Genomic DNA, 21985 nt, shown 5'->3' with positions numbered 1-21985 from the left:
ACACATTTACAACAACGTCGTTTCACACATTGCGCACTGAAGGTGCATTGGCTCGTTTGAGTATGTACACGCGGGGCATGCTGCTGTCAGCTTTCTCACCTGTCGTGAGCTCACCCTTACGCCCAATAAGGGCAGTCCCGCCGAATCCTTCCGTTCCACCCTCTGGGCCAAAGTCGTCCGCCTCCTCAATCTCCTCGAGGCAGAGCCAGTCGCCCTCCACAATCCGGAGGCTCTCTACCGTATCGCTGGCGTCGACCTCGTTGCCGCGCAGGAACAACCGCTGCGACAACGGCGAAATCTTCCACTGCTCGTAGATGTGCAGTCGGATGTCCTTGATCGCCGTCCCCTTCTCGACGTCGACGTACATCTGTTTCGACCTGGCGCTGGCGCGTCGCTTGTTCTTGCTCTCGGCTGGCACGGTATCCTTGCCCTGCACGATGGGGAGCCACATTGACTCAAAGTCCAGCAGGCGTGTGCGCAGGCACTCCTTACACGTCCCCTTGCTCACTCTCGTTACGGAGCACTTCTTCCCTTCCTCGGGGGAGGCGGAGAACTGCACTTTCACGGCGTCTGAAGGGTCGTGGTCGTATCTGTGCGTTAGCCTGGCCAAGCACTGTTGAGCTACTCACAATCTGCACAGCTCATTCCAGCCCGCTGCGGTGATGTAGTTCGAGTGCTCCATCTGGGGATCGAAATCAAGCAGCCCGTGGGGACAGTATTCCATGCTGAGCCCTTCGGGGCGATCGGCACCCTTCCCGCGCATCCACGCCTCCCACTCCGCGAAGAACTTCTTAGGCAGGAGGTAGTTGTCGATTCCGAGGATTTGGGTGATGTTGAGTTGGTTCTTCGCCAGCTTCTTCTCGTCCGCAGCGCGAGCACGCCATTCATTGTAGTCGGACTGCTTTTGTGCCTCTGACACCGCACACTCGTCGCATTGTACGTCGTTATCAGTGAAGACGGGAAAGTCGCCGAAGATCGATTGCAGCAACGCTACTGCCTCGGCGGTGACGTTCGAGACGAGGCTTGTGTGGGGGACGTACAACTGCCCATGCTCGCAGCGCAGGTCGTAGTCGGGATCCGTCGGCGGAACATCGATACCCTTCTTTCCTTTCCACTCTTTCAGCCAAGCTCTGGGAAGCAGGTAGTCTTGATCACCAGACGAAGAGTTGAGCTCCTCGAACGCTTTGACCTGCTCCTCCTTGTTCGACCGCTGCGTGCGGCGAGTAAACTCAGCCTCGACGCAGGTTGCGCAAACGTCGACTTCTGGGATGTCGGGATTCACCTGCTTGATACGATCGAACGCTGAGCGGGACACGAGCCGCAGGTCCTTCGTCTTCTCTGGATCAATCCTCTGATGCTTGCACATGACTTCCTCGAAGCCCTTCCAAGCGGTAGCTAGCTCGGGTGACTCGATCCATGTCTTCAAATCGTCCCTTGGTATAATACAGTCGCCCTGAGGTCAGCTATTCACCCCATCGCAGCCGCGTCAGCTCACCCCGTCGATCTCGCTCAGGACAGCGAGCTTCTCCGCCTGCACAGAGTCGAACTGCGACGCCAGCTCCGAGGTCTTATTCACGCGACCGTCGATCTCAGCTGCAAGAGCAACGTTGTCGGCTTCGATGGCTTCTACCACAGACGGTGGGGGATCTTGAGCGGTGGCAAGCGGCTCGCCCATTTTCCGGTACACAAGCATGTACGCATCTCGAGATGACTCAGTATCGTCATCAGTCTCGAGCTTGATGCGCTTCTTGGGACGGCCCTCGCCGTCCGCTACCCGCTTGACCTGTTCATCCGAGTAGAAGAAGAACTGCTTCGACTCCTCATCATACACTTCGCAGGTGAAGTGACCATGGAAAGCCTGACGTCAGGTATCAGTGAGCACGCTGCGACCTACACTTGCACCTTCATGCGTCACGACGCCGACGAGCTCGTACCACGTGTCGCTGAGTTGGAGCTTGCGCGGGTATGTGATCGAATGCTTCGTCTTCTTGCGCGAGTCCTGGCGGGGGTCGTACACAAATCGCATCAACGAGAAGTGAAGGAAGGGCGGAAGCTTCCTCAATGACGTGGACCGAATCGCTGGTCGCAGCTTGTAGTTACATCGAGGGCAGCTGTACTTGTTGTCGCCGTCGAGGCGCTCAGACTGCAGCATGTGATCGATCCTGCTCTCCAAGGACGCTTTATCTTTCAGGCTAATCTCGAGCTCGAGGAACGGTGCTGTGGTCAGCTGTCTTCTTTCGTTGCCCAGCGTACCGCTAGTCTTCGACTCGTAGCCACAGGTGTCACAGCGCGTGCAGTACTCCATCTCGCCCTCGAACAGGTCCTTCACGAGGTTTCCTTGAGGGTTCCGCCGTGTGAACTCATCGCTGAGAAGCGTCATGAAGAGTTTTGAGAACCTGCTTTGTTAGCTTTCAGGGCTATGGAAGCATAAACTACGTACTCGGCAGCATCCTGCTGGTCGCCCTTGTTCAGGCGCAATGCCTCGATGAGCGGTCCAGGATCGACGACAGGGCGGCGCGATATCTGAAGCCGTCCGAAGACAGACGCCAGGCAATGCAGTGTCCCCTGCTCGCCCGCCGCCTCGTACACACCGTTCCGGAAGGCGACGTTGTTAAACCACAGCTGCAGGAACGCGTTCGCCTGTTAGTCAGCTTTGGCAGTGGAGTATTCAACTCACATAGCACGTAGCGCCATAGTTACACAGTCCGGCAGGTCCGTCGCGGAACTCGAGCTCTTCGCCCGCATTGTTCTCAACGTACTTCTCCTTGGCATCTTTCTCCGCCCACTGCTCGTCAGCTCAAATGCACACCATAACACGCTTACCTTCTCAAAGCCAAGATTGTTATAGCACCGTGGCGAGCTCTTGCAGCGCTTGGCGGTACATGCTGGTCCATTCGATTTTGGTGAAACGATAGACACGGCTGAGCTGCCTTCTCCCTCATCGTCATCGACGTCTATCACACCGTTCTGCTTGCTCGATGTGCTGCTGCTTGCGCCATTCGTGGATGGCTGGCGAGAAGCCCAGCGTACTGTCGGCAGAGGACATGGTGGGACATCCGCAAGCCCAGCTGCACGGCGGCGCAGCTCGGGCGTAATGTCCTTTGGATCCTTGACATCGGCGACCCAGTCCCAGTCCGGCTTCCACTTGGGCGCCGCTGCTGCCTTTGCGCCGCCGAACTTCTTGAGGTTCCTCATGAGCGTCCCGTCGCTGTTACCAGGCTGGTGGCGGCGAGATTTCGATGTCGTTAGCGTGTTAGCTGACGAAGAGGAGGTCGAGGAAGACAGATGGTGGTGATGGTTGAGTCAACAGCTCGCCGCCGATCGCTCCGCCTGCCTTTCGCCTGTCGCAGATCGCCGTAGCCTCTCTATGGACTTGGCCCGCCTAGCAACGCGATTGCGGGGCACCATGGCAAGTCACGTGAATAACCACGCGGCCTCCACCGATATGGCATGCTGATGTTATTTGTCCTCATAGATAGTCCCTCGCGACCCTGAACAGCCCAGAAAAGTTGGGCTGCAGGCTGTCCTGGGCCGGCCTGGGCTCAATGGCCTGCCCAGCGCAGATACGGTGGACGGGAGCGAGTGGTCGTCGTGGTTGATGACGAGCTCTGTCCTTCCCTTCCTCTTCTCTCCATCACTGACAACAAACATGACGACGACAACGATAACAAGGGAACGCTCCGGATCTACGTCCTCCATCTCCTCGACCGACTCCCAGGTTGCCCTCCCTAGTTTTGAGCACATCGCCCCGCCCCGTGAGCGCACGACGGAGGAGAATGCCGAGACTTCCCTCGCCGTCCCCGGCGTCCGGGACGTGAGGCTCAAGGTCGACGCCGGACCGGGTTGCGGCGGTATCGCCTGGCCGGCTGGAGAGGTGAGTGCCTTCCTCAACGCAAGCCGCCGGGCCGAACCGCGGTTCCTGCTCATCGTCCGGACTGTCTGTGCGCCACGCCGCGCCGCACTCTGTCAACAGTCTCGGCCCCAAAAATACAGCCCGGACTGCAAGCACGGACACCAGGCAATCATGGCTCCGCACACGCAGCGCGAATTACTGACAGACAGGTCCTGTCCCGCTACATCGCGTACCGACATGCGATCGACCCCTGCAAGCTCGCCGGCAAGAAGGTGCTCGAGCTTGGTTCTGGCACTGGTCTTGTCGGCATTGTTGCTGCGATGCTCGAGCCGACGTCTGAAGTCTGGGTCACCGATCAGGAGTGAGTAAGCTTTGTCGTGAAGCGACTCTGGGGAGAGAGACGGCAAAGAAGAGTAGCTGACAAACAGCATTCTGCTCGACCTGATGCGTGCCAATACGGACTTGAACGAGTGCTCGCGCAACTGCCACGTCGCGGAGCTGAGTTGGGGCGAGCCGATCCCTGCCGACTTGCCGGCCGAGGTGGACGTGGTCCTGGCAGCTGACTGCGTGTACTTCGAGGTAAGTCTTCTATCGTTATCTCCAGATCTGGTCGTCGAGATCTCGATTGCATGCGGCGCGCGACCTTGGCCGAGACTTGGTGATCGCTTCCGTGTCCGGCTTTGGCGCTCGGTGCGGCGGGCTGAATGATGCGGCGCCCGGTATGTCCGTGGTGCCATTGCGGAAATGATTGCGGATCTGCGATATGCGGCGATCTACTTCAGAACCCGGTAGAGCTACGGTTGCTATGGCTGGAGCGTCCGGCTGGGGCACGATCGGACGGCTGAGGCGGCTATGACTCGAGACGGTGTGTGAATGAGGGATCTCTCTCCATCATTCTGTCGCTCGGCGCGCTGCTCCGACCGGGCCTAGGCGCCCAGTCTCTGCTCATGTTGGCCGAGCACATCCGATGAGATCGCGCGAGCGGCCGACGGGCACGGCACGGCTCTCACTCGGTCGGCGTTCACTCGCGTGAGCTGGCGCCACTGTCGTTCTGTCTGACTGTTCGACAAACACGCCGATGTCTCCTCCGTGCCAAGCACGGGACCTTGGACTAGCCCTACAGCCGCATCGGTCATGCCGGTCATCGGACTGTCTGTAAGAAACGAGCGCTAACGACCTACAGCCGGCGTTCCCCCTTCTTGTCCAGACGCTGTGCGACCTCGCGCCGGTGGGCAAGGATATTGAGATTCTCTTCTGCTGGAAGAAGCGGAGAAAGGTAAGTCATCCATGCCGCAGGGCTTGGACCGTCCCAACTTGGTCGTGACGACGGGACTGGGTCGATGCGTCGGGTCTGTCGTGTACGGCTGGGCGGTGGAGCAATGTCACGCCGCCCATCTCATGGACAGCCGATATGCCATCTACCGCGGCACCAACACCCTCGACTCAGCCCGAAACCGGGACCACATCTTCACTGACGAGGGACAGCAGAGCGGTAACGGAGAGTTTGTACTGACAACCACAGGCGGACAAGCGGTTCTTCGCCCTGCTCCGGAAACACTTTGACTCGGCGCCCGTCGAGGACGACAAGCCCGGAGAGAAGGAGCGGTATAACCGTGAGGGCGTGACGCTTTCGCGGTTGACGAGGCGGAAGTGAGCCACTCTACATCAGCACGGGAGTGCAGTCCACGAGCGCCGTGGATAGAGTAGTGGGCCGCATATGCTTGCACACGACAAGCACCCATGTCCTAGACGTACGCATGCATCGCTTCATTAGAGCTTCCACGCAGAGGGTGGATCGAGGAGAGGTTCGATCGACTCATGTTGCACAGAGTTACACACTGGCTTGCGTACTCCACTACGCATGCCTGCCTATTCCCAAACAAGAGTGGAAGCAGTGTGGAAGCAGGACGGAACGAACCTTGCTCGGCAAGTGCTTAACTTTCACTCGGACCGCGGACTACATCTCAGCCTCACCAGCAGACACCGAGACGGACATGTTGCGCCGTGTCTGTCCTCATCGCCGTGTCTGCTCGGACACGCCTGAATCGAGCAATAGCATTGCAAGATCTCACTGCCATGTCCTCTGCAATCGTGGTAGGAAGGCCAGGAAGGTCCGTATGCGATTTGGCGGGGGTACGCAGCCTTGGCAACCGGCAATCACTCGATAAGTTTGGAGCCGAACAAGCAAACTTGGTTCCAGATGCACGGCCACTCGCGTCGTTGTTACGTCGTCCCCTTCATATCTGTCCCAGATCGCGATGTTTGCATCGTTCTGACCGACGAGGAAGAGGAAAACATTGCAGTGTGTAACGCTATCGAACTGCATAACCGCACCTCCCCGTCCTCGTCTCTTCTGTGTCTTGGGACGAGGGATGCTGCTGTCCCAATTCTGTAGTCGCAGCGTGACGGGCACAACGGGCGACGGGCCGGTGCTCTGGTTCAGCTAACATTGGTAGACTTTTGGGTTTCCGCGGTACACTCCCCTTGCTTCTCTCCATCATCGCCCAACGCCCAGTCTCCGCGGCCGTTACCAGCTTTCCTCCATCACACGGACACACCTTCCAAGTTGGCTGGGACGATCGCCGGCTCTGGGTACTGGGTCCCGCTACTGACAATGCGGTAGAGCGTAACGATGACGCAACGTCTTGGCAGCCGACGCGGCAGACAGCTGACCAGGCTGACCAGGCGCGGCCAAGTGTGAAGACAGTCGCGTCCTCTGAGCGTGACAAGGGCGTCTGTCAGAAGACCAGGGGGTGTCGTGGGTCAGTCACTCCTCGCAGTAGGCGACTCACCCACTCCTCCCAGCTGCTCGTATGTCTCAGCCTCGCACGATCATCCCCATATGTGTGTTGTGCCTGTGTGCATATGTGCTTATGTACAGCAAGTCGTGGAGTTGTGGCTTGGGGACCAGAGTGGAGCAAGGGGATACCGGGGAAAAAGACAAAGTCAGCCGCCGCAAGACCCAGGAGCCTTAGGGACAGGACGTGCAAGAACGCCATGTAGGCGCCATCGACGCCACCGCAGTCGGAGCGATCGTGTATCGGTCCCATCGGCGCATCGGCGCATGGCACAGAGCCGTGCGGTGACCGTCCCCTGCTCAGCCGAGTATTCAGTCCGTGTCTCACCGACGTCTCACCGAACGCCCAGTACGACCGGCTCCATGGTGATCTCCAGATCGCTGGGTAGGGTAGAAGTGTAGGGTACGCACGTCCAGACGCCGTTTCATGAATGCGGACAGTTTGAGCGTTCCTGCGACACATGAGAGATGGGCATGAGGCATTATTCATGTTCTTATCGATCAGTTGGAGGTTAGGGTTGGAGAGTATTAGGGACTCTGCGAGTCATGTTCTTCATTCTGGGCTGGGGCCGAGTAAGCTCTCCAATCTCTTTCGTCGTTCACTCGTCGCGATCTCGTCAGGACATCGCTGAGCGCTGCGGGCGCTTCGGCGCTTCAGGCACCTCTGTCCAGCGCGAAGTAGTAATGAGGACTTGAAAGAGTGAGCGTACCGCCGTACCTGACCACGAGCGGGTACCAGTATAGTGGGTGGGGTTACGAGAATGTCTTCCCCGCCGAGCACTGCAGAGATGCATGAGTGCAAGGCCAAGCCGTGCCTGGGTCGTACTCTCGTTCCAGCCGTTCCTGCATTCCACACCCCCCCGCGTGAACTGTAACTCTACTAACTCTGCTGGCAGAGATGAGAGCGGTGTGTCTATACCCGCATGCCCCCTGCCCACTCCAAGCGGACCGAGGTCGGCACAGCTTACACCTTGTTGCACGTTCATGGATCCTGTCCTGCCCGCCAAGCGCAGACTGAGGGGCACCACCGAATGAGCGTAGGGTGGAATTAACCGGGGTGCACTGAGCCAGGGTGCACTAGTGAACGATCAAGGTTAGTGCTAGTCCACTCTCTTTTGGGATCTCCGGTGGCGTCAAAAGCGTAATGGTCGACGGCGTGCACGGCGTGGGGACCCATGCCAGTTCTGCCGGTCTTCCGCCGAGCACTGCCTACAGTGGTCACCGCCGTGCACCTGCCGGCACTGTTGCCCACTGCGCACTGCGAGCTGCGGATACGCCGAGGAGTGGGTCTATCTTAGTCGTCCGTGAGACTCGAGTGAGACGAGGGGACTCTTTACACTGTGGACCAGAAACCTGGGATCAGGAGGATCGGTTGGACGGCCCCGCACGCACGGCACGGTACGGCGGCGCGCGCGGCGCAGGGCAATTGTAGGTCGCTGCGAGGTACAGCGAGGTACTGGCGTTCTTTGATCGTTCGCTGCGCTGCATGCAGGTACAACTTGGTACAGGGCAGGACTTATGCGCGACGGACAGGCCGAGCGACCTCGTGACTAGAGCAAGGGGAGTGACGGAACAGTTGGAAGGCAGACAATTCAGGCGGGTCGAGCATTCGTCCCTCCCCCTGCAGTTACATCCCGCGTTTGTTTCTACCACCACACCCCGCCACCGCCAGCCAGTGCACCCAGCCTACATCCCACAAAACCGTGCACATCCCAAGACACGCCAGATGTCACACCCCCCTTCTGTCGTCTCTTTCTCACTACTCCTCCTCTCACTCTTGTCTCTATCCGTTCACACATTACATTGCGCACAGACGCCATTCGACTAGCTTGGAAGAGCTCATGCTTGCCGCATAACGCACCTTTCCTCACTTGTACTCGCCCTCCGCTTTGACCACCACTACCACCACACCTCCACCACCAGCGACCAGCAGATCGCGATGCCGGCAGACATTGCCACCCCGCGCCCTCCCCTCTTCTCCTCGAGCTACCTCGACCTCACCCCGCTGGGCGCGACGCGCCGTCTCGCCCCAACCTCAACAAGCATGCGGCGGTACGTGTCGACCCCTCTGTGCTCTTCATCGACTGTCCCGCGGCGGCTGCCCGCTTCCCACAGTGCAGCATTAGAGTTTGACTCCGACTCGGACACCTCTTCCCTCTCGAGCGCGCAAAGTACGCCGTTGCCGCCGACTCCGTCTGCTCTCCCGCTGTCTCCCGACTCGCGCGAGCCTTCGCCGTCACCGACACCGCCCGCCTTCATCATGTCGAGAGGACGAGCAGTGCCGATAGGCGGCGTCGCGATGCAGCGCACCTCTGGCTCTCTCGGCAGCGATGGCAACCCTTTCGCGCTCAAGCAGGAGGCCAAGCGGCAGCGGGAGCGCGGGCTCAGCGACCCGCCGTCACCGAGCACGGCCAACGTGCGCGCCCTCCGCCCAGCCGCCAGTGTCATGACGATCCGCACGGTGGAGTGGACCGCGTGAGTGCGAGCATTGTGGACATGTTTCCCATGCGTATTCCCAACACTGCACACAACAGTGCTGCGGAATGCACAACCTTGCCACGCCTCCTCCTCCTCTGCTCCGCACCGGCATACCTCGGCCGGCATCCCTACCAGCCCCGCCACGCCGAGCCCGCGATCAAACTCGGCACCACGGTATACCCACCGATCATCGTTCCCGGAGTCCTAACGTCCTTGCCTCCGCCGCCACCGATCAGCAAATGTCACCATCAATCGAACCCCCGCGCGTTCCTGTCGTCCAACCCTGCCGTTCCTGCATTACGGTGCCCGATCCAGCGAAACGGACCCACACCGCAGTCTTCCCATGCACAAAGACTACACGCCGACTGCACGCCGGGTTTACAACATGTGCTGCAGTTTGTTGTGTGTCTTGCGTCATGATGAATCATGCGCGTCATGTGTGCATGTGTGCAGCTGATGCGCCCTCGCTGAGCGAGAGGCTTATCGGCCGCATCCAAGTGGTCCCGACGGAACGATGGAACGACGCCACGACCGCAAGCCTCCCATCATCACCTGACACTTGACACTTTACGGACAACGTTCATGACGAATACGAACGTACGAACAATTACGACCGAGTTACCCCCACGAGACCCCGCGCCGAACGCAGTACTATGTCATGTACGAGCCCCCTCCTGCCACCTCCGCGCCGCGCCGCTCCGACGGCAGCAACTCATACCCCCTGTCCGCACTCACACTCTGTTACACTAGCACACAAAGCATAATCGCATATCCACACCCACATACACACACCTCTGTCCAAGTTTACGTTGTCAATAGCGGTTTCACAAATGGGACCTATGTCATTTTCTGCCACGATGCCAAACGAGCAAATGTTTCAGCCGCACGAGACGGGGCCAAGGTTGAATGGGGTGTATGTCGTCATACACCAGTCAGAGACAATGCCGCCGGGTTCGTTGAATGGTTCTTTCGGGGTGCTTGTGGAGCAAACGCACGCCTCCGGGCCGTTGTGTCGCATATCGAATGCTTCTGGGAGGCCGTGATGAATGGCATCGAGACAGTCGAGACGCTCCAGTGAATGGCTTCTCGAAGCGCTCAAACGAGCAATGTGTTCCAGCACTCAATGCCCATGTCCCGTCCACATCTCAGTGCTGCGTCAGTGGTGCTGCGTTGCTGCGTCAAGTCCATTGTGATCGTCGGATATCCAGCTCGCCCTTCCTCGCCCAACTCACAGCAAAGACGTTGCGGAATGTGATCACTGCATACCGCGTACCGAGCGATACGCGCGAGCAACCTGTCCCAACAGTATTCCGATGATGATGAATGCATAATGTGCTCTATGTCTATACTGGCACCCCTGATATCTACCCACTCCTCGCCGGAGTATGCGCGGCCCGCTCGGTCCGGCCGGGTCCTCTCGGTCCTCTCTGCCCGGCGAGCCCGGCGAGACGGGTCTAGTTGCCCTGCAGCAAGCGCAGAGCCAGCGCCTCCTCGTCCTCGATATCGGCGGCCGGGGCGGGCTTCGATGACTTCGACTTCTTCGTGCGGCGCTCGGGTTCCGGCGAAGGTGACCGCGAGGGTGAGCGCGAAGGAGAGCCGATGTACGCCATGGGAGCTCCGTCCTCGTCGCTGAACTCGCCCGCATCGTCCATGTACTCGCGCATGGCCTGGGTGTTAGCTGAGACGCATTTTCGCAGCTGGGACGTGTCTGGGTACTGCGTCTGAATCTCGGTCTCGCGACTGGGTCTGGATGGAAAGGGTGGTGGAGGAGAGGGGCCGGGTATGCTCCGGCCTGTCGTCCGGCACGTCGTCCGGCACGGGTCTGGCAATCGAAAGGAGGAGCTCTGCCCGCTCATCTCTTCGGCTCGGAAAGCTTTCCGCCGCAGGCACACTCCGTTCTCAGAATAGGCCATGCTAGCCATTGCTCAGTTCGCTAGAGCACCGAAGCGAGGACGAACAGGACGCAACGCCAGATTAAGGCCCCGCTTTTCAAACTTGGGAAGCATCCCAAATGGAATCCAGGTGCGACTTAAGGGAAGAGCATCCGAAATGAAAACTCTCGTACTTTTGTGATCGCCGCAGCAACCGAGATGAAGGACACGATAACGAGAAGTCAAAGGCGAGCTCAGGGTAGACCGAGTTCATTAAAGCAGGCGCGTGGCGGACTGTGCGCTCCCACTCCAACTCGGTCACTAGGTCGCCGAGCCCTGCTTTGCTTCTGCCGTGCAAGTCACCGATACCGCAACGGTGCAACGGAGCACAGGACTCCGCCACGTCGATACGGCACTGGTGAGCGCATCACATGGCCTGCCCAACTACAGCTCGGCGACGCGATGAAAGCTTCGGTGGTGGGGTCCCGAGAAGGTACCGAATGTCAAGCTCATTCTTGGACACATGAGGTACTGACCGAACCGAACCACAGCGAGCAAGTTCACGAGGAACGTTAGGAACGCGCCAGGGCTGGGCGGTGATTCCCATAACGCTTCTTCTGTGCTTCATGGTCATGTGCTCTTTCGACATCGGAACAATCCTTGCCGCGCTCTCGAACGAGTTGTTCCTGCGGCAGAACGTGCCTGCGGTAGAAAGAAGCTCAGGAGACCCAGCCCAGTAGCGCTTCACTGGACTTGTGGGGAGCTTGGAACCCCTGACTCCACGATTCCAGCACACCCGTGGAATTCGTGCGCTCAACTAATCGCGACGCGACGATAAGGAACGACGCGATTCCGATCACGAGACGCAGCGCCGTCACGCCCGCCCATCGTGAGATCACCGCCTCGCAACGTTACGACATGCCCACCCTTTGGCTGTCGGGGATGACCCAGATTACAATCATGACGAGAGGCAGGCTGCCGCGTGGACACACGGACTGACTGCCAAAGTGCGGTTAGACATATCGCCTGGCGACCGATGCGGCTGACATCGCCTCTCGCGTGGAAGTTCCTCGCGTCACGAGGTCCGGTTCGACACGGCGAGCGGACACGCGCAGTCAGAACCCCACCCAACCCGAAACCAGACCGAAACCAGACCGAAACCAGACCAAGACTGAGACCGAGACAAACACACAGACCCAGAAACAAGCACTCACCTCTCTCTCGCGCTCCTTGCGCTTGCGCTTGAGTTCTCTCCTCTTCTCCCTCGCGACCTGTCGGTCGATGACGTCCGCCTCCTTCATGCGCTCCTTCTCCTGCTCGAAGAACTTGCGGCGCGCCTCCTCGCCTCCGGCCTCCTCCTCTGCACGCGCTCCGGCCTTGTAGAAGTCGCGCGCCGTGCCGTCGTCCTCGAAGACGAGCTTTGTCGGCGCGGGGCGAGACTTGAGCACGCCCTTCTTCGTCGAGGCGGCTTTGAGCTTGCGCTTGGACAGGTCCTCGGACGAGATGAGCGGCTCCGAGGGTCCGGCAGCCTCCTCGGCGTCCGACTCCTCGCCACCGGACAGGTCGTGGTTCACCCGCGCGAGCGTGAAGACGTCGTCGTCGCTGTCGTCCTCGTGCTCCACCATCTTGTTGTAGTGCTCCGAAAGCAGGGTTTGGTTCTTGCGCTCGAACATCTTGTCGTACTTCGTGCGCACCTTCTGGGACTGTCAGTTGGTTTGTCCGACAATCGCAACTCACCGGCGCGGTCCGTACTGGCCGCGACGAGTCGTCCGACTCGCTGCCACTCTCCTCCTCGCTGCCCGACTCGGAGCCGGAGCCCTCCTCGTCCTCAGCCTCGTCCTCGCTCTCTTCTTCCTCCTCGGACTCGTCCTCGTCGTCACCCTCGCTCTCCTCGCTGTCGCTCGCGAGCTTCTGGTGGATGACAATTGGACCATCGTCCTTCTCCTCTTCCTCCTCCTTCTTCTGGCTGCCGCGCGACCGGTTCTTCCGTCCGGCACCCGCGCCGCCCTCCAGCAGCTTAATCTGCGGCGCTCCCGGCAGACCCATGCTCGCCGCATACGCCTCGGCCGGCAGCTCGCTCAGCTTGAAGATCGACTTGTCCTTCTGGATGTGGACCGAGCGCATGTACGAGATGAACGCCTGAATGTCAGCTGACCCTTTCATGGAGTACTCAGCGTGCAGAAGCCAGACTCACCCTCTGACCGAGGTACTTGATTTCAGGCTCCTTGAACGCAAAGTTCTGCATCTGCTGCTCGAGGTTGCCCATCTTGCTCTCTTTGATCTTGATCTTCTTCACCTCGATGCCCTTCTCGGCCCAGCGGGCGAGCATGCCTTCCTCCTCCGAGGGAAGGAGGATGCAGAGACCCTTGCCCTCAGACTGGTAACGGGCTGTTCGTCCGACACGGTGGATGTAGCTGTCAACGTCGTCGGGGCAGTCGAGCTGCACAACCCAGTCAACGGCGGGGAAGTCGAGACCGCGAGCCGCAATGTCGGTACAGATGAGAAGGGCCGAGTTGGAGCTGGAGAACTTGGCGAAGATCTCCATGCGCGTCGGCTGCTTCTGCTTGCCGTGCAGGTGCATGAGGGGAAGACCAGGGTGCAGGCGACGGAACGTCTCGAAGATGAAGCGCACCTGCTTGCCCGACGTGACGAACACAACACCCTTCATCTTCAGGTGCGTCTTGATGAAGCCCCACAGCGCGTCCAGCTTGCGCTCAAGCGGCACCACAGTGTAGAACTGCTCCAAATTCGACGGCATGACGCCCTCCTCTCCCGGCTTGTTCGTGTTAATGTACAGCGGGTCGTGAAGCGAGAGTTTGGCGAGCGTCGCCAGATCCTTGCTCTGCGTAGCAGAGAAGAGCAGCGTCTGTCGGCTCGCGTTGTGGCCGCCAGGCGAGAAGTGCTTGACGATCGCGCGAAGAGCAGGCAGGAAACCCATGTCGAGCAGTCGGTCCGCCTCGTCAAGCACCAGCATCTTCAGTCCCGCGCTCTCGAATCCGACCGTGCTGTCAAGGTGCTGCAGGAGTCGTCCTGGCGTGGCGATAAGGATGTTCATGCGGCTGAGGCGGTCGCGCTCCTCCTTCAGCGGCTTGCCACCGATGACGAGACCAGCCGAGAAGTTGTGGTACATACCGATCGAACAGAGGGCGTTGAACGTCTGCATCGCGAGCTCTCGTGTCGGCGAGATGACAACAGCACCAAGACCGTCCATCTGCCCCCACTTGTGGATGAAGAGGCGCTCGAGGATAGGGATGAGGAAGGCGAGCGTCTTGCCGGATCCGGTGCGCGCAGAGCCCATGATGTCCTGTCCCTTCAGTGCTGGCGGAATCGAGAGGGCCTGGATCGGCGTCGGGTTCACGAAGTGCGCCTTCTTCAGTCCTGGACATTAGCTACGAATTCGGCAATCCTAGCTACGCACCTCGCAATGTCGGCTGGGACAGAGGGAGCTGCTTGAACTCGGTGATCTCGCTGGGGGCAACCTGAAAAAGTCAGCTATCGTGAGAGCTTACTCCATAGCTGATACTCACGTAGTTGTCAATCTTGGCCTGGAGCTCCCTCAGTTCAGCGTCGATTCTCTCACGCTTCGCCTTGTTCGTCTTGACGAGCGGCTTGCCACCGCCTTTTCCCTTGTCCTTTCCCTTCCCCTTGGCACCATTTTGCCTGGAGCTCTCGCCCTGGGGAGCCATCGTAATCCGTGATGTCTGTAGAGTGATCGAGAGCCGAAATCTGGGTGAGACCGAAATCAAAATAACCAGCTCGTGCAGGTCGCCGAGACCCAAGATTTCAAAATCGTGACGCAGGTCACGTGCAGCAGTGGTGACAAGCAATCTTCTGCGGGGACCCCACGATCGCTCCTCTCCAGAATGCTGGAGGGGAAGAGTTCGTATCCTCTTCGATGAAAATGCATATTGTACAACAATACTGGGTCGAGATGTCCCTGGGCGGCCTGTAAGGAACGCGGAAAGGATGAGCTGTGGAGGCGTTTGCAGAGATGATGACGATACCTGCAAAAGAGCAAGAATCATCTTGATCCCAGGGCAGAACTGTCGTGGTCGTCAAGTCGTTTCCGCTCGGCACAGAGTGGCACTGAACTAGCAACAGGAGCAACGGGGGTGTAAAGACCGACATATACCCTTTCCAATCCCCCAATACACAGACGGTGGCGAATCTCCATGTGACGGAACACCGGCATAGATCACTGTCGCCACCCACCTCGAAGTAGAGCGCGGGGGAGCAACCTAGACGGGAATCTGCAACGCTCTCCGGCCCATACTCCCAGGAACGAAGTGCGCGCTGGGTACGTCGTGCAGCCGTTGCAGTGGGAACCCACACCTCTCGCTTTCAAGATGGTTCACGGCAGCAGCGAGAGTGGAGAATTCCCGATTGCACTCGCCCAAGTTCGGACAGCGATACTTCTGGCCTTCGTCTGTGTCCGTTAGCCCCTGCGCATCTGCCTGTCTTCCACTCTCCCCGCCTCTTAATTCCCCCGTCGTATGGAAGAGAAGTGTAAGGGAGAAGAGAAAGCACGACTCACGTTCCGCTTGAATGTGCCGCTTCACGATATCCGGCGCCGTGACCTCGATCCCGCAGCTCTTGCACCGGAACATGTCCTGTCTTGCCGCATACGTGATGCGGAGGACTGCAGGCTGCAGCGCCGCAAGCAGGTTTGCAACGTAGCCAGTCGAGTCGGCTTGCTTCAGGTACTTCGTCATCGTGCGGGCGTTCACTTGCGGCGCCGCCAAGCAGCCTTGTTCAAGGTGACTGACGACTCCGGAGCCGGTTGCGTACCCGCGCGAACAGAAGGGACACGATATGCTCTGGTTCAGATGTGTGATTGAGCGGAGGTGTGTTCGCAGGCGATCTAGTGAGTCGAAAGATCGGTCGCAGCTCGCACAGTGGAACGTCGGCCGGGGTCGCTCCTCGAACACCTCTGGCGGACGCTCGTGCACCCACCGCGTGTTGATGTGCGAGATGAACATGCTTGTTCTGTCGTCAATTGAGAGTGAGTATGCAATAGAAAGAGAACAGATGAATGAGAAAATCAGCAGGAAGATCGCGGAGCACATGATGGAGGAAACGGAGATCTCGTACTTTGTGCTGAGAGGCTGCGAAACGCCACCGCCGAGCCACCGCCGTCGCGCCGCACGCCTCTCGCACAGTGCGCGGAATGCGCCTCTTGCTCTTTTCTTATTGTTCTCGACGGAGCTTGCCGTATAACACACGTCGGTTCTATGCATATAACACACATGCTTATTCTGAATGGTCAGAGACGAAGTGGGTCCCAGACCCTGTAGCGGGGTTTGGCAAGGGGCTTCAGAAGGTCAAGCGGCGGTCGCTGCCGATCAGGTTGCCCATGGTGTTCTGCACCTGGTTGAAGGTCATGAAGCCGCAGCGCTCGCTCTCGAGGTGGTTCACGGCCGCAGCGAGCGTGGTGAACTGCCTGTTGCACGTACGGCGGTTGGGGCAGTGGTACAGATTCTGCTGGTCTGAGCGTCAGCGCGTGCATGCGTGCCCACTGTGGCTGGACTGCGCCCCCCGCACAGACGTAGCCTCAGGTGACGCCGACGCCGACGGCGGAGCATGACTCACGAACGGGCGAGTTGAGGTGCTGGTTGAGGGAAGACTGGGTGCGGAACTCGCGGTTGCAGAAGTAGCACTGCCACGCGCGACCGTTCCAGCTCTGGTTTGAAGTGGTGAACGACGAGGTCTCGTACTTGAGCAGCAGGTTGGTGACATAGCCGTTGGGGTCGCGCTGCTTCATGATGCGGAAGATCTGTTCGCGGTCAATGCCAGGAGCACGGGGACAGGAGCCGCGTTCGAGGTGGTGAATGAGACCAGTCGCGGTCGAAAAGCCACGGTTGCAGAAGGGACAGAGAGTATCATTGCCGCGGTGAATGTGAGAACGGAGGTGCTGCTGCAAGTTGTGCTCGTTGAGGAAGGTGCGGTCACAAGTCGCGCAGTAGGCAGGAGCGGGTTGCACCACCTCCGCGTAGCCGGTGGTGTGGACAACTGTGTTGGCAGAGTAGTAGTAGTCGTCGTCGTCCGAGTCCGAGTCGTACGTGTTATAGTAGTAGGACATGGTGGTGAAGCGCAATGCGGAAAGCTGAGGGAGAAGGCGAAGTGCGCTTTCTCTAGAGCTGAGCTTATCAAGGAGGCGCACAGCGGGAAGGGGGATGAAAGGGAGTGGAAACGGTTGATCTGCACGATCAGACCACTAGTGACCGCCATGTCTCAGGCTAGAACGCACCTTCCGCCTGCGTTGTGCGAGGCAGCCGACAACTGCGGAGCAACGAAGCCCCCTTATCCTTTGTCCTCGTTGAGCCATGCGGAGAGCAACATTTCCGCAGTGGTCAATAGAGGAAACGGTTTAGCAGGCAGCACTGGATAGTGACAGCCTTGAGTCGGCTTGTCGCTCGTCTATTGGAATGGACAAGCGCTCAGTCGTCATGAGGAGGGATGAGCAGTCAAATAGTGATCGGGACACCAAGCTGATGGACAGGGGGCGCCATGAGTCCGGAACATCGGGCCGAGTCCGTTTCGATACACATCCGGGATCGCCTAGCATCCGTGAGTTCCATTCTCACACTCTCTCAGATCTCACACGACCCCTGCTCCACTTCGCCATCCTAATCAGCTATGCAGCCTTTGCGACTTCCTCAAGATGACCCCGCAACCCAGCATGTGTGTCATCACGGAGATGACGGTACCAGTTTTTCCTGTGCGCCTGAGTTCTGCGATCCCTTCCCTCGAGAATGCTGAGGTGCTTCGGTTCTGAAAGGGAGTTCGCAACGCTGAACGACTTGCGTCAATAAAAACATGAAGGCGAGCATCGCCCGTTCCTCTGAGCAGATGAGTGTCGTCTCCTTGCTCTTAATCAGAAGTATGCGAACTACGTTTATCGCTGTGGACTGCGACTCGACAACATCTCGCATAGATGTGTTCTGGTTCGGACCATGCAATGCTATCTCTGCTATGGTTGCCGGTTTGTTGCTGCGCCTTCTATGCATACCGAGGTCGCACAATCTAGCCTGTCGCGGCACGCGATCGCGGTTTGTCGACGGCGCTGAGCGCCTCGCCTTTCGTATTCAGCGACAACTCGGAATGCAAGCCGATCGGATATAACCGACAATCGCTCAAGTTCGGCAACTTCGAAACCCGTACAGTATATGACATCACCCACTTGTCCCATGTTGGCCCGCATCCGGCCCTTCGGTCGTGGGATTGCACTCTTCTCGCTATCACCATCGTTCTCGACGCCCTCGAGGTCCTACTCCGCAATGCCCCCGAGTATGCCGTACTACCCCTCTCTGGCCGCGGGACACAAGCCGACCGAGCCCAGGCCGAGTTCCAGGTATGTCTTCCTCGCCCTCCTTCCCTTTGTTGACAGCTACTGCGTGCCGGATGAAGCTAACAGTCAGCGTTCTCCTTCTCTCTCCGACAAATCAGATTCTGCTCCTGCACCGCGTCAAGACGTCTTCGGCTTTCCCCTCTGCACACGTCTTCCCTGGAGGAACAGTGAGCGAGTTTCATGAGGAGCCCGTCCCCCCGCCCGGCGACCCGAAGCGACACTGGGACAGCGAGGCGTACCAGCTGGCCGCGATTAGGGAAACATTTGAGGAGAGTGGTATCCTTCTTGCGAAGCCGAAGGGACAGGAGAGTGGATTTGAGCTGCTGCAGCTTAACGACGAGACCCGGGTAAAGGGAAGGAAGGCGACACACGCGGACCAGATCAAGTTCACAGATTGGCTGGACAAGGTCGGCGGTGTGCCGGATTTGAGTAAGTCTGAGCTTCGTATCCAAGGGAGAAGCTGACATGCAGATGGTCTCGTCCCGTTCACGCGTTGGATCACACCGCCCGGGGCGCCAATCAAGAAGCGTTTCTCGGTGCAGATGTACATCTACATGCTCCCTCTTGGACAACCGACACCGGACACGGCGCACGACGGAGGACTGGAGCACACAGAGGCGGAATGGGCCGACGTACGGGAGTGGGTGCGGCGCGCGCAATCGGGCGAAGTGATGCTGTACGAGCCGCAGGCGTTTCCTCTGCACGTCATGGCGCCGTTCTTCCCGCAAGGTCCGAACAGAGATTACGCCGTGGAGCGCAAGAATCTGCTCGAGTTCATCCACCGCGTACCCACCGGCGACAGCGGACATTGGACGACACAGATCCCGTGGAAGGACAAGATCATGTGTCCCTATGTCGAAGGGCAGGTCGATGACGGCCGAGTCATTATCAGCTGCGAGCACCCCGGCCCCGAGATCGCGGACGAGGAGAGGAGAGGAGGCTGCGCGGATCGTATGGTCATGATCAACACGTGGACGCAGAACCCGCGCAACGCCGAGATGGTCCTGAGGAAGGACGCAAAGTACAAACCAGTCTCGAAGCTCTGAAGAAGAATAGGTAGATGTCATAGATCTCGAAAGCTATCCACTATCCAGGTTACAGCTATGGTACACTTGAAGTCTAATCTACTGTCATGCGGCGTGCCAGATGCTTATCGGCGCTTCTTGCGCTCGTTGGGGTTCTTCCGTCCGTGGCCGATGACGGGCATGCCACGCGTATCCGTCCTGCCCTTTCCGCTCATGCCGACCGAGATAATCTCAGGCATCCACTGTATGTCAGCGCAGTTCATTTCAAGAACCACAAATAAATGAGAACTTACGTCCGGGTCCATCCACGAAGACGCATCGCCGCGGGCAATCTTCTTCTCCTCCTTCTCCCTCTGCCTGTTCTGCTTCCTGACCGCGTCCTGCCACTCGGCCTGGTCCTCTCTCAGAATCAGGCCCGAGCCAGCCTTCTGCTGTCCCTTTGCGCGGCCCGGCTTCGGGTCCGGGATCGAGTACTTGGTCCCGCGGAGGTGGTACTGGAAGCCCTTCTTCAGGTGGATCGTCTGCTTGCCTGTGGCAGCGGACGTGGTGACGGTGGTGCGCATGAGGGTCGCGTTGCCGCACGAGGGGCAGAAACGCTTCGACGGGTCCTTGCACAGCTTGAAGCAGGCGTGGCAGCGCAGGACCCACGAGCGCACCTTGGAGATACGCTTGCCGCCCTCCCCGACCAGGCCCAGACCCATACCGAGGAGGACGTTCTGGACCGCATAGTCGCCCGTCATACACGCCGCAGCGAGAGGCGCGGCAGCCGCACGAGCGTCGTCGGGGAGCAGGCCGAGGTCCTTCGAGCGGTGTGCCTTCACGTTCGAGGGCGTGATCCACTCGCCGTCGTCCGAGTCGTCGGCAGCAGTGGCAGTCGCCTTGGGCTCCTCGGCGGTCTCCGTCGTCGGCTCAGGCTCAGGAGCAGACTCCTGGGCCTCAGCGGCGGGCTCGAACGTCTCGGGCTTGTCCTCGGTCGAGAGGCCCTCGACGCCCTTAGCAACCTCGTCCGCCTCATCCTTCTTCTCCTCCTTCGTCTCCTCTTTGTCCTCAGCCACATCCTCCGCAGTGGCCTCAACCTCCTCCTCGTCATCCGCAAGCTTCTCCTTCGGCTCCTCCTTCTGTCCAGCGAGCGGGGGCAGCTTCTGTCCCGGCGCAGTGCGTATCCTTCCCGTCCCATTGACGGCAGCTTCATACTGGTACGTGAGCGCGACGACGCTCATGTCAGTGGCCGAGAGCACGGCGTAGTCTCCGCTCTTCTTCGCAAAGGCCGTCACGGCGGCAAAGGCGTCCGCGCGCGGCGCCTCGACCTGGACGTCGATCTGGAGCTTGAGGCGCTCCCAGTGCTCGCGCGCCTTGGGGTCACGCAGCTCCGCGAGCACGCCCGGGGTCGTGTGGAACTGCGCGGCGAGGTGGCGCAGCGGCGCCAGACTCAGAAGTGGTCCAGCATCAAGGATTAGGTGCTGGATAGTCGGCTTCTCGCCGCTGCTCGAGGCAACGTTGTCGGTAGGCGTAGTTTCGGCGGGTTTGTCGCTGGCCGCCTTGGCGGCGGCGCTGTATGAGAATGCCATGGTGTGTGATTGTTGCTAACGCCCTGCTCGCCGCTCGAACATTTGCTGGCGGCGACTGGTGGACTGCTCTTACGACAGAAATCTTTGGTCACGTGAGCGGACAGCGCCGATCTCCACCAGCGCTGGAGAGAACGATTATGTAAGAAGAGATATTTCGGCCGACTGCCACGTGCCCACCCACGAGAGTTGCCCATGTCGGCCGATGCGACCCGAAAGCCGCATTCTACCCGCTGTGCCGCTGCGTTGACCCGCCGAATGACCCGGTCATTGCCTCATAAAGATACGCGACTTTCCTCTACCTGATTCCTTTCCAACTTTCAACACAACTCATCAAAATGGCTGACAAGACGTGCGTTGTGCATTCGTGGTAGTCACTAACGCTCAGCTTCAAGATCGCTGTCCTCGGTGGTGACGGTATCGGTGAGTACAGCTTAGTCGTCCTCTGGATTGCAAGCTAAACATCCAGGCCCCGAGATCGTCGAGCAGGCCGTCCGCGTCCTCAAGGTCGTCACTGACAAGACCGGACTCAAGCTCGAGCTCACCGAGAAGGACTTCGGTGGTATCGCAATTGACAACCACGGCACTCCCCTCCCGGACGACACCCTCAAGACGTGCCAGGAGTCTGACGCCGTCCTTTTTGGTGCCATCGGCGGCCCCAAGTGGGGTGTCGGCCCCGTCCGCCCCGAGCATCTAGCCTGTCGCGGCACGCGATCGCGGTTTGTCGACGGCGCTGAGCGCCTCGCCTTTCGTATTCAGCGACAACTCGGAATGCAAGCCGATCGGATATAACCGACAATCGCTCAAGTTCGGCAACTTCGAAACCCGTACAGTATATGACATCACCCACTTGTCCCATGTTGGCCCGCATCCGGCCCTTCGGTCGTGGGATTGCACTCTTCTCGCTATCACCATCGTTCTCGACGCCCTCGAGGTCCTACTCCGCAATGCCCCCGAGTATGCCGTACTACCCCTCTCTGGCCGCGGGACACAAGCCGACCGAGCCCAGGCCGAGTTCCAGGTATGTCTTCCTCGCCCTCCTTCCCTT

General features: G+C 59.3%; 7 protein-coding genes across 7 annotated transcripts; 2 read left to right on the top strand and 5 right to left on the bottom strand.

The window, feature by feature from the left end:
• Positions 1 to 22: 22 nt before the first annotated feature.
• Positions 23 to 3195, bottom strand: A1Q1_03598 (uncharacterized protein; the record flags this gene model as incomplete). Its single annotated transcript, XM_014323396.1, has 8 exons — positions 23 to 430; positions 509 to 590; positions 630 to 1453; positions 1496 to 1858; positions 1919 to 2396; positions 2441 to 2622; positions 2678 to 2776; positions 2824 to 3195. 8 exons carry the CDS (start codon positions 3193 to 3195, stop codon positions 23 to 25), a joined length of 2808 nt encoding a protein of 935 aa, XP_014178871.1.
• A 5394-nt stretch (positions 3196 to 8589) lies between these two features.
• A1Q1_03597 (uncharacterized protein) lies at positions 8590 to 9129 on the top strand (the record flags this gene model as incomplete). Its single annotated transcript, XM_014323395.1, has 2 exons — positions 8590 to 8702; positions 8766 to 9129. The coding sequence occupies 2 exons, from the start codon at positions 8590 to 8592 to the stop codon at positions 9127 to 9129; spliced, it is 477 nt and encodes a 158-aa protein (XP_014178870.1).
• Positions 9130 to 10582: 1453 nt separating this feature from the next.
• A1Q1_03596 (uncharacterized protein) lies at positions 10583 to 10792 on the bottom strand (the record flags this gene model as incomplete). The annotated part of the gene is made up of 1 exon (XM_014323394.1): positions 10583 to 10792. The coding sequence occupies one exon, from the start codon at positions 10790 to 10792 to the stop codon at positions 10583 to 10585; it is 210 nt and encodes a 69-aa protein (XP_014178869.1).
• Positions 10793 to 12114: 1322 nt separating this feature from the next.
• Positions 12115 to 14685, bottom strand: A1Q1_03595 (uncharacterized protein; the record flags this gene model as incomplete). The annotated part of the gene is made up of 5 exons (XM_014323393.1): positions 12115 to 12696; positions 12737 to 13138; positions 13194 to 14377; positions 14418 to 14478; positions 14527 to 14685. The coding sequence occupies 5 exons, from the start codon at positions 14683 to 14685 to the stop codon at positions 12115 to 12117; spliced, it is 2388 nt and encodes a 795-aa protein (XP_014178868.1).
• Positions 14686 to 16262: 1577 nt separating this feature from the next.
• A1Q1_03594 (uncharacterized protein) lies at positions 16263 to 17078 on the bottom strand (the record flags this gene model as incomplete). Its single annotated transcript, XM_014323392.1, has 2 exons — positions 16263 to 16477; positions 16589 to 17078. 2 exons carry the CDS (start codon positions 17076 to 17078, stop codon positions 16263 to 16265), a joined length of 705 nt encoding a protein of 234 aa, XP_014178867.1.
• A 737-nt stretch (positions 17079 to 17815) lies between these two features.
• A1Q1_03593 (uncharacterized protein) lies at positions 17816 to 19393 on the top strand (the record flags this gene model as incomplete). The annotated part of the gene is made up of 4 exons (XM_014323391.1): positions 17816 to 17879; positions 18163 to 18350; positions 18407 to 18776; positions 18819 to 19393. The coding sequence occupies 4 exons, from the start codon at positions 17816 to 17818 to the stop codon at positions 19391 to 19393; spliced, it is 1197 nt and encodes a 398-aa protein (XP_014178866.1).
• Positions 19394 to 19497: 104 nt separating this feature from the next.
• Positions 19498 to 20940, bottom strand: A1Q1_03592 (art-4 protein; the record flags this gene model as incomplete). Its single annotated transcript, XM_014323390.1, has 2 exons — positions 19498 to 19614; positions 19666 to 20940. 2 exons carry the CDS (start codon positions 20938 to 20940, stop codon positions 19498 to 19500), a joined length of 1392 nt encoding a protein of 463 aa, XP_014178865.1.
• Between the last annotated feature and the right edge of the window lie 1045 nt (positions 20941 to 21985).

The sequence above is a fragment of the Trichosporon asahii genome (assembly GCF_000293215.1).
Source record: "Trichosporon asahii var. asahii CBS 2479 unplaced genomic scaffold scaffold00056, whole genome shotgun sequence".
In the NCBI taxonomy this organism is placed as follows: Eukaryota; Fungi; Basidiomycota; class Tremellomycetes; order Trichosporonales; family Trichosporonaceae; genus Trichosporon; species Trichosporon asahii.
Note: the sequence above shows the minus strand (reverse complement) of the source record. Positions and strands in the feature narration are given on the sequence as shown.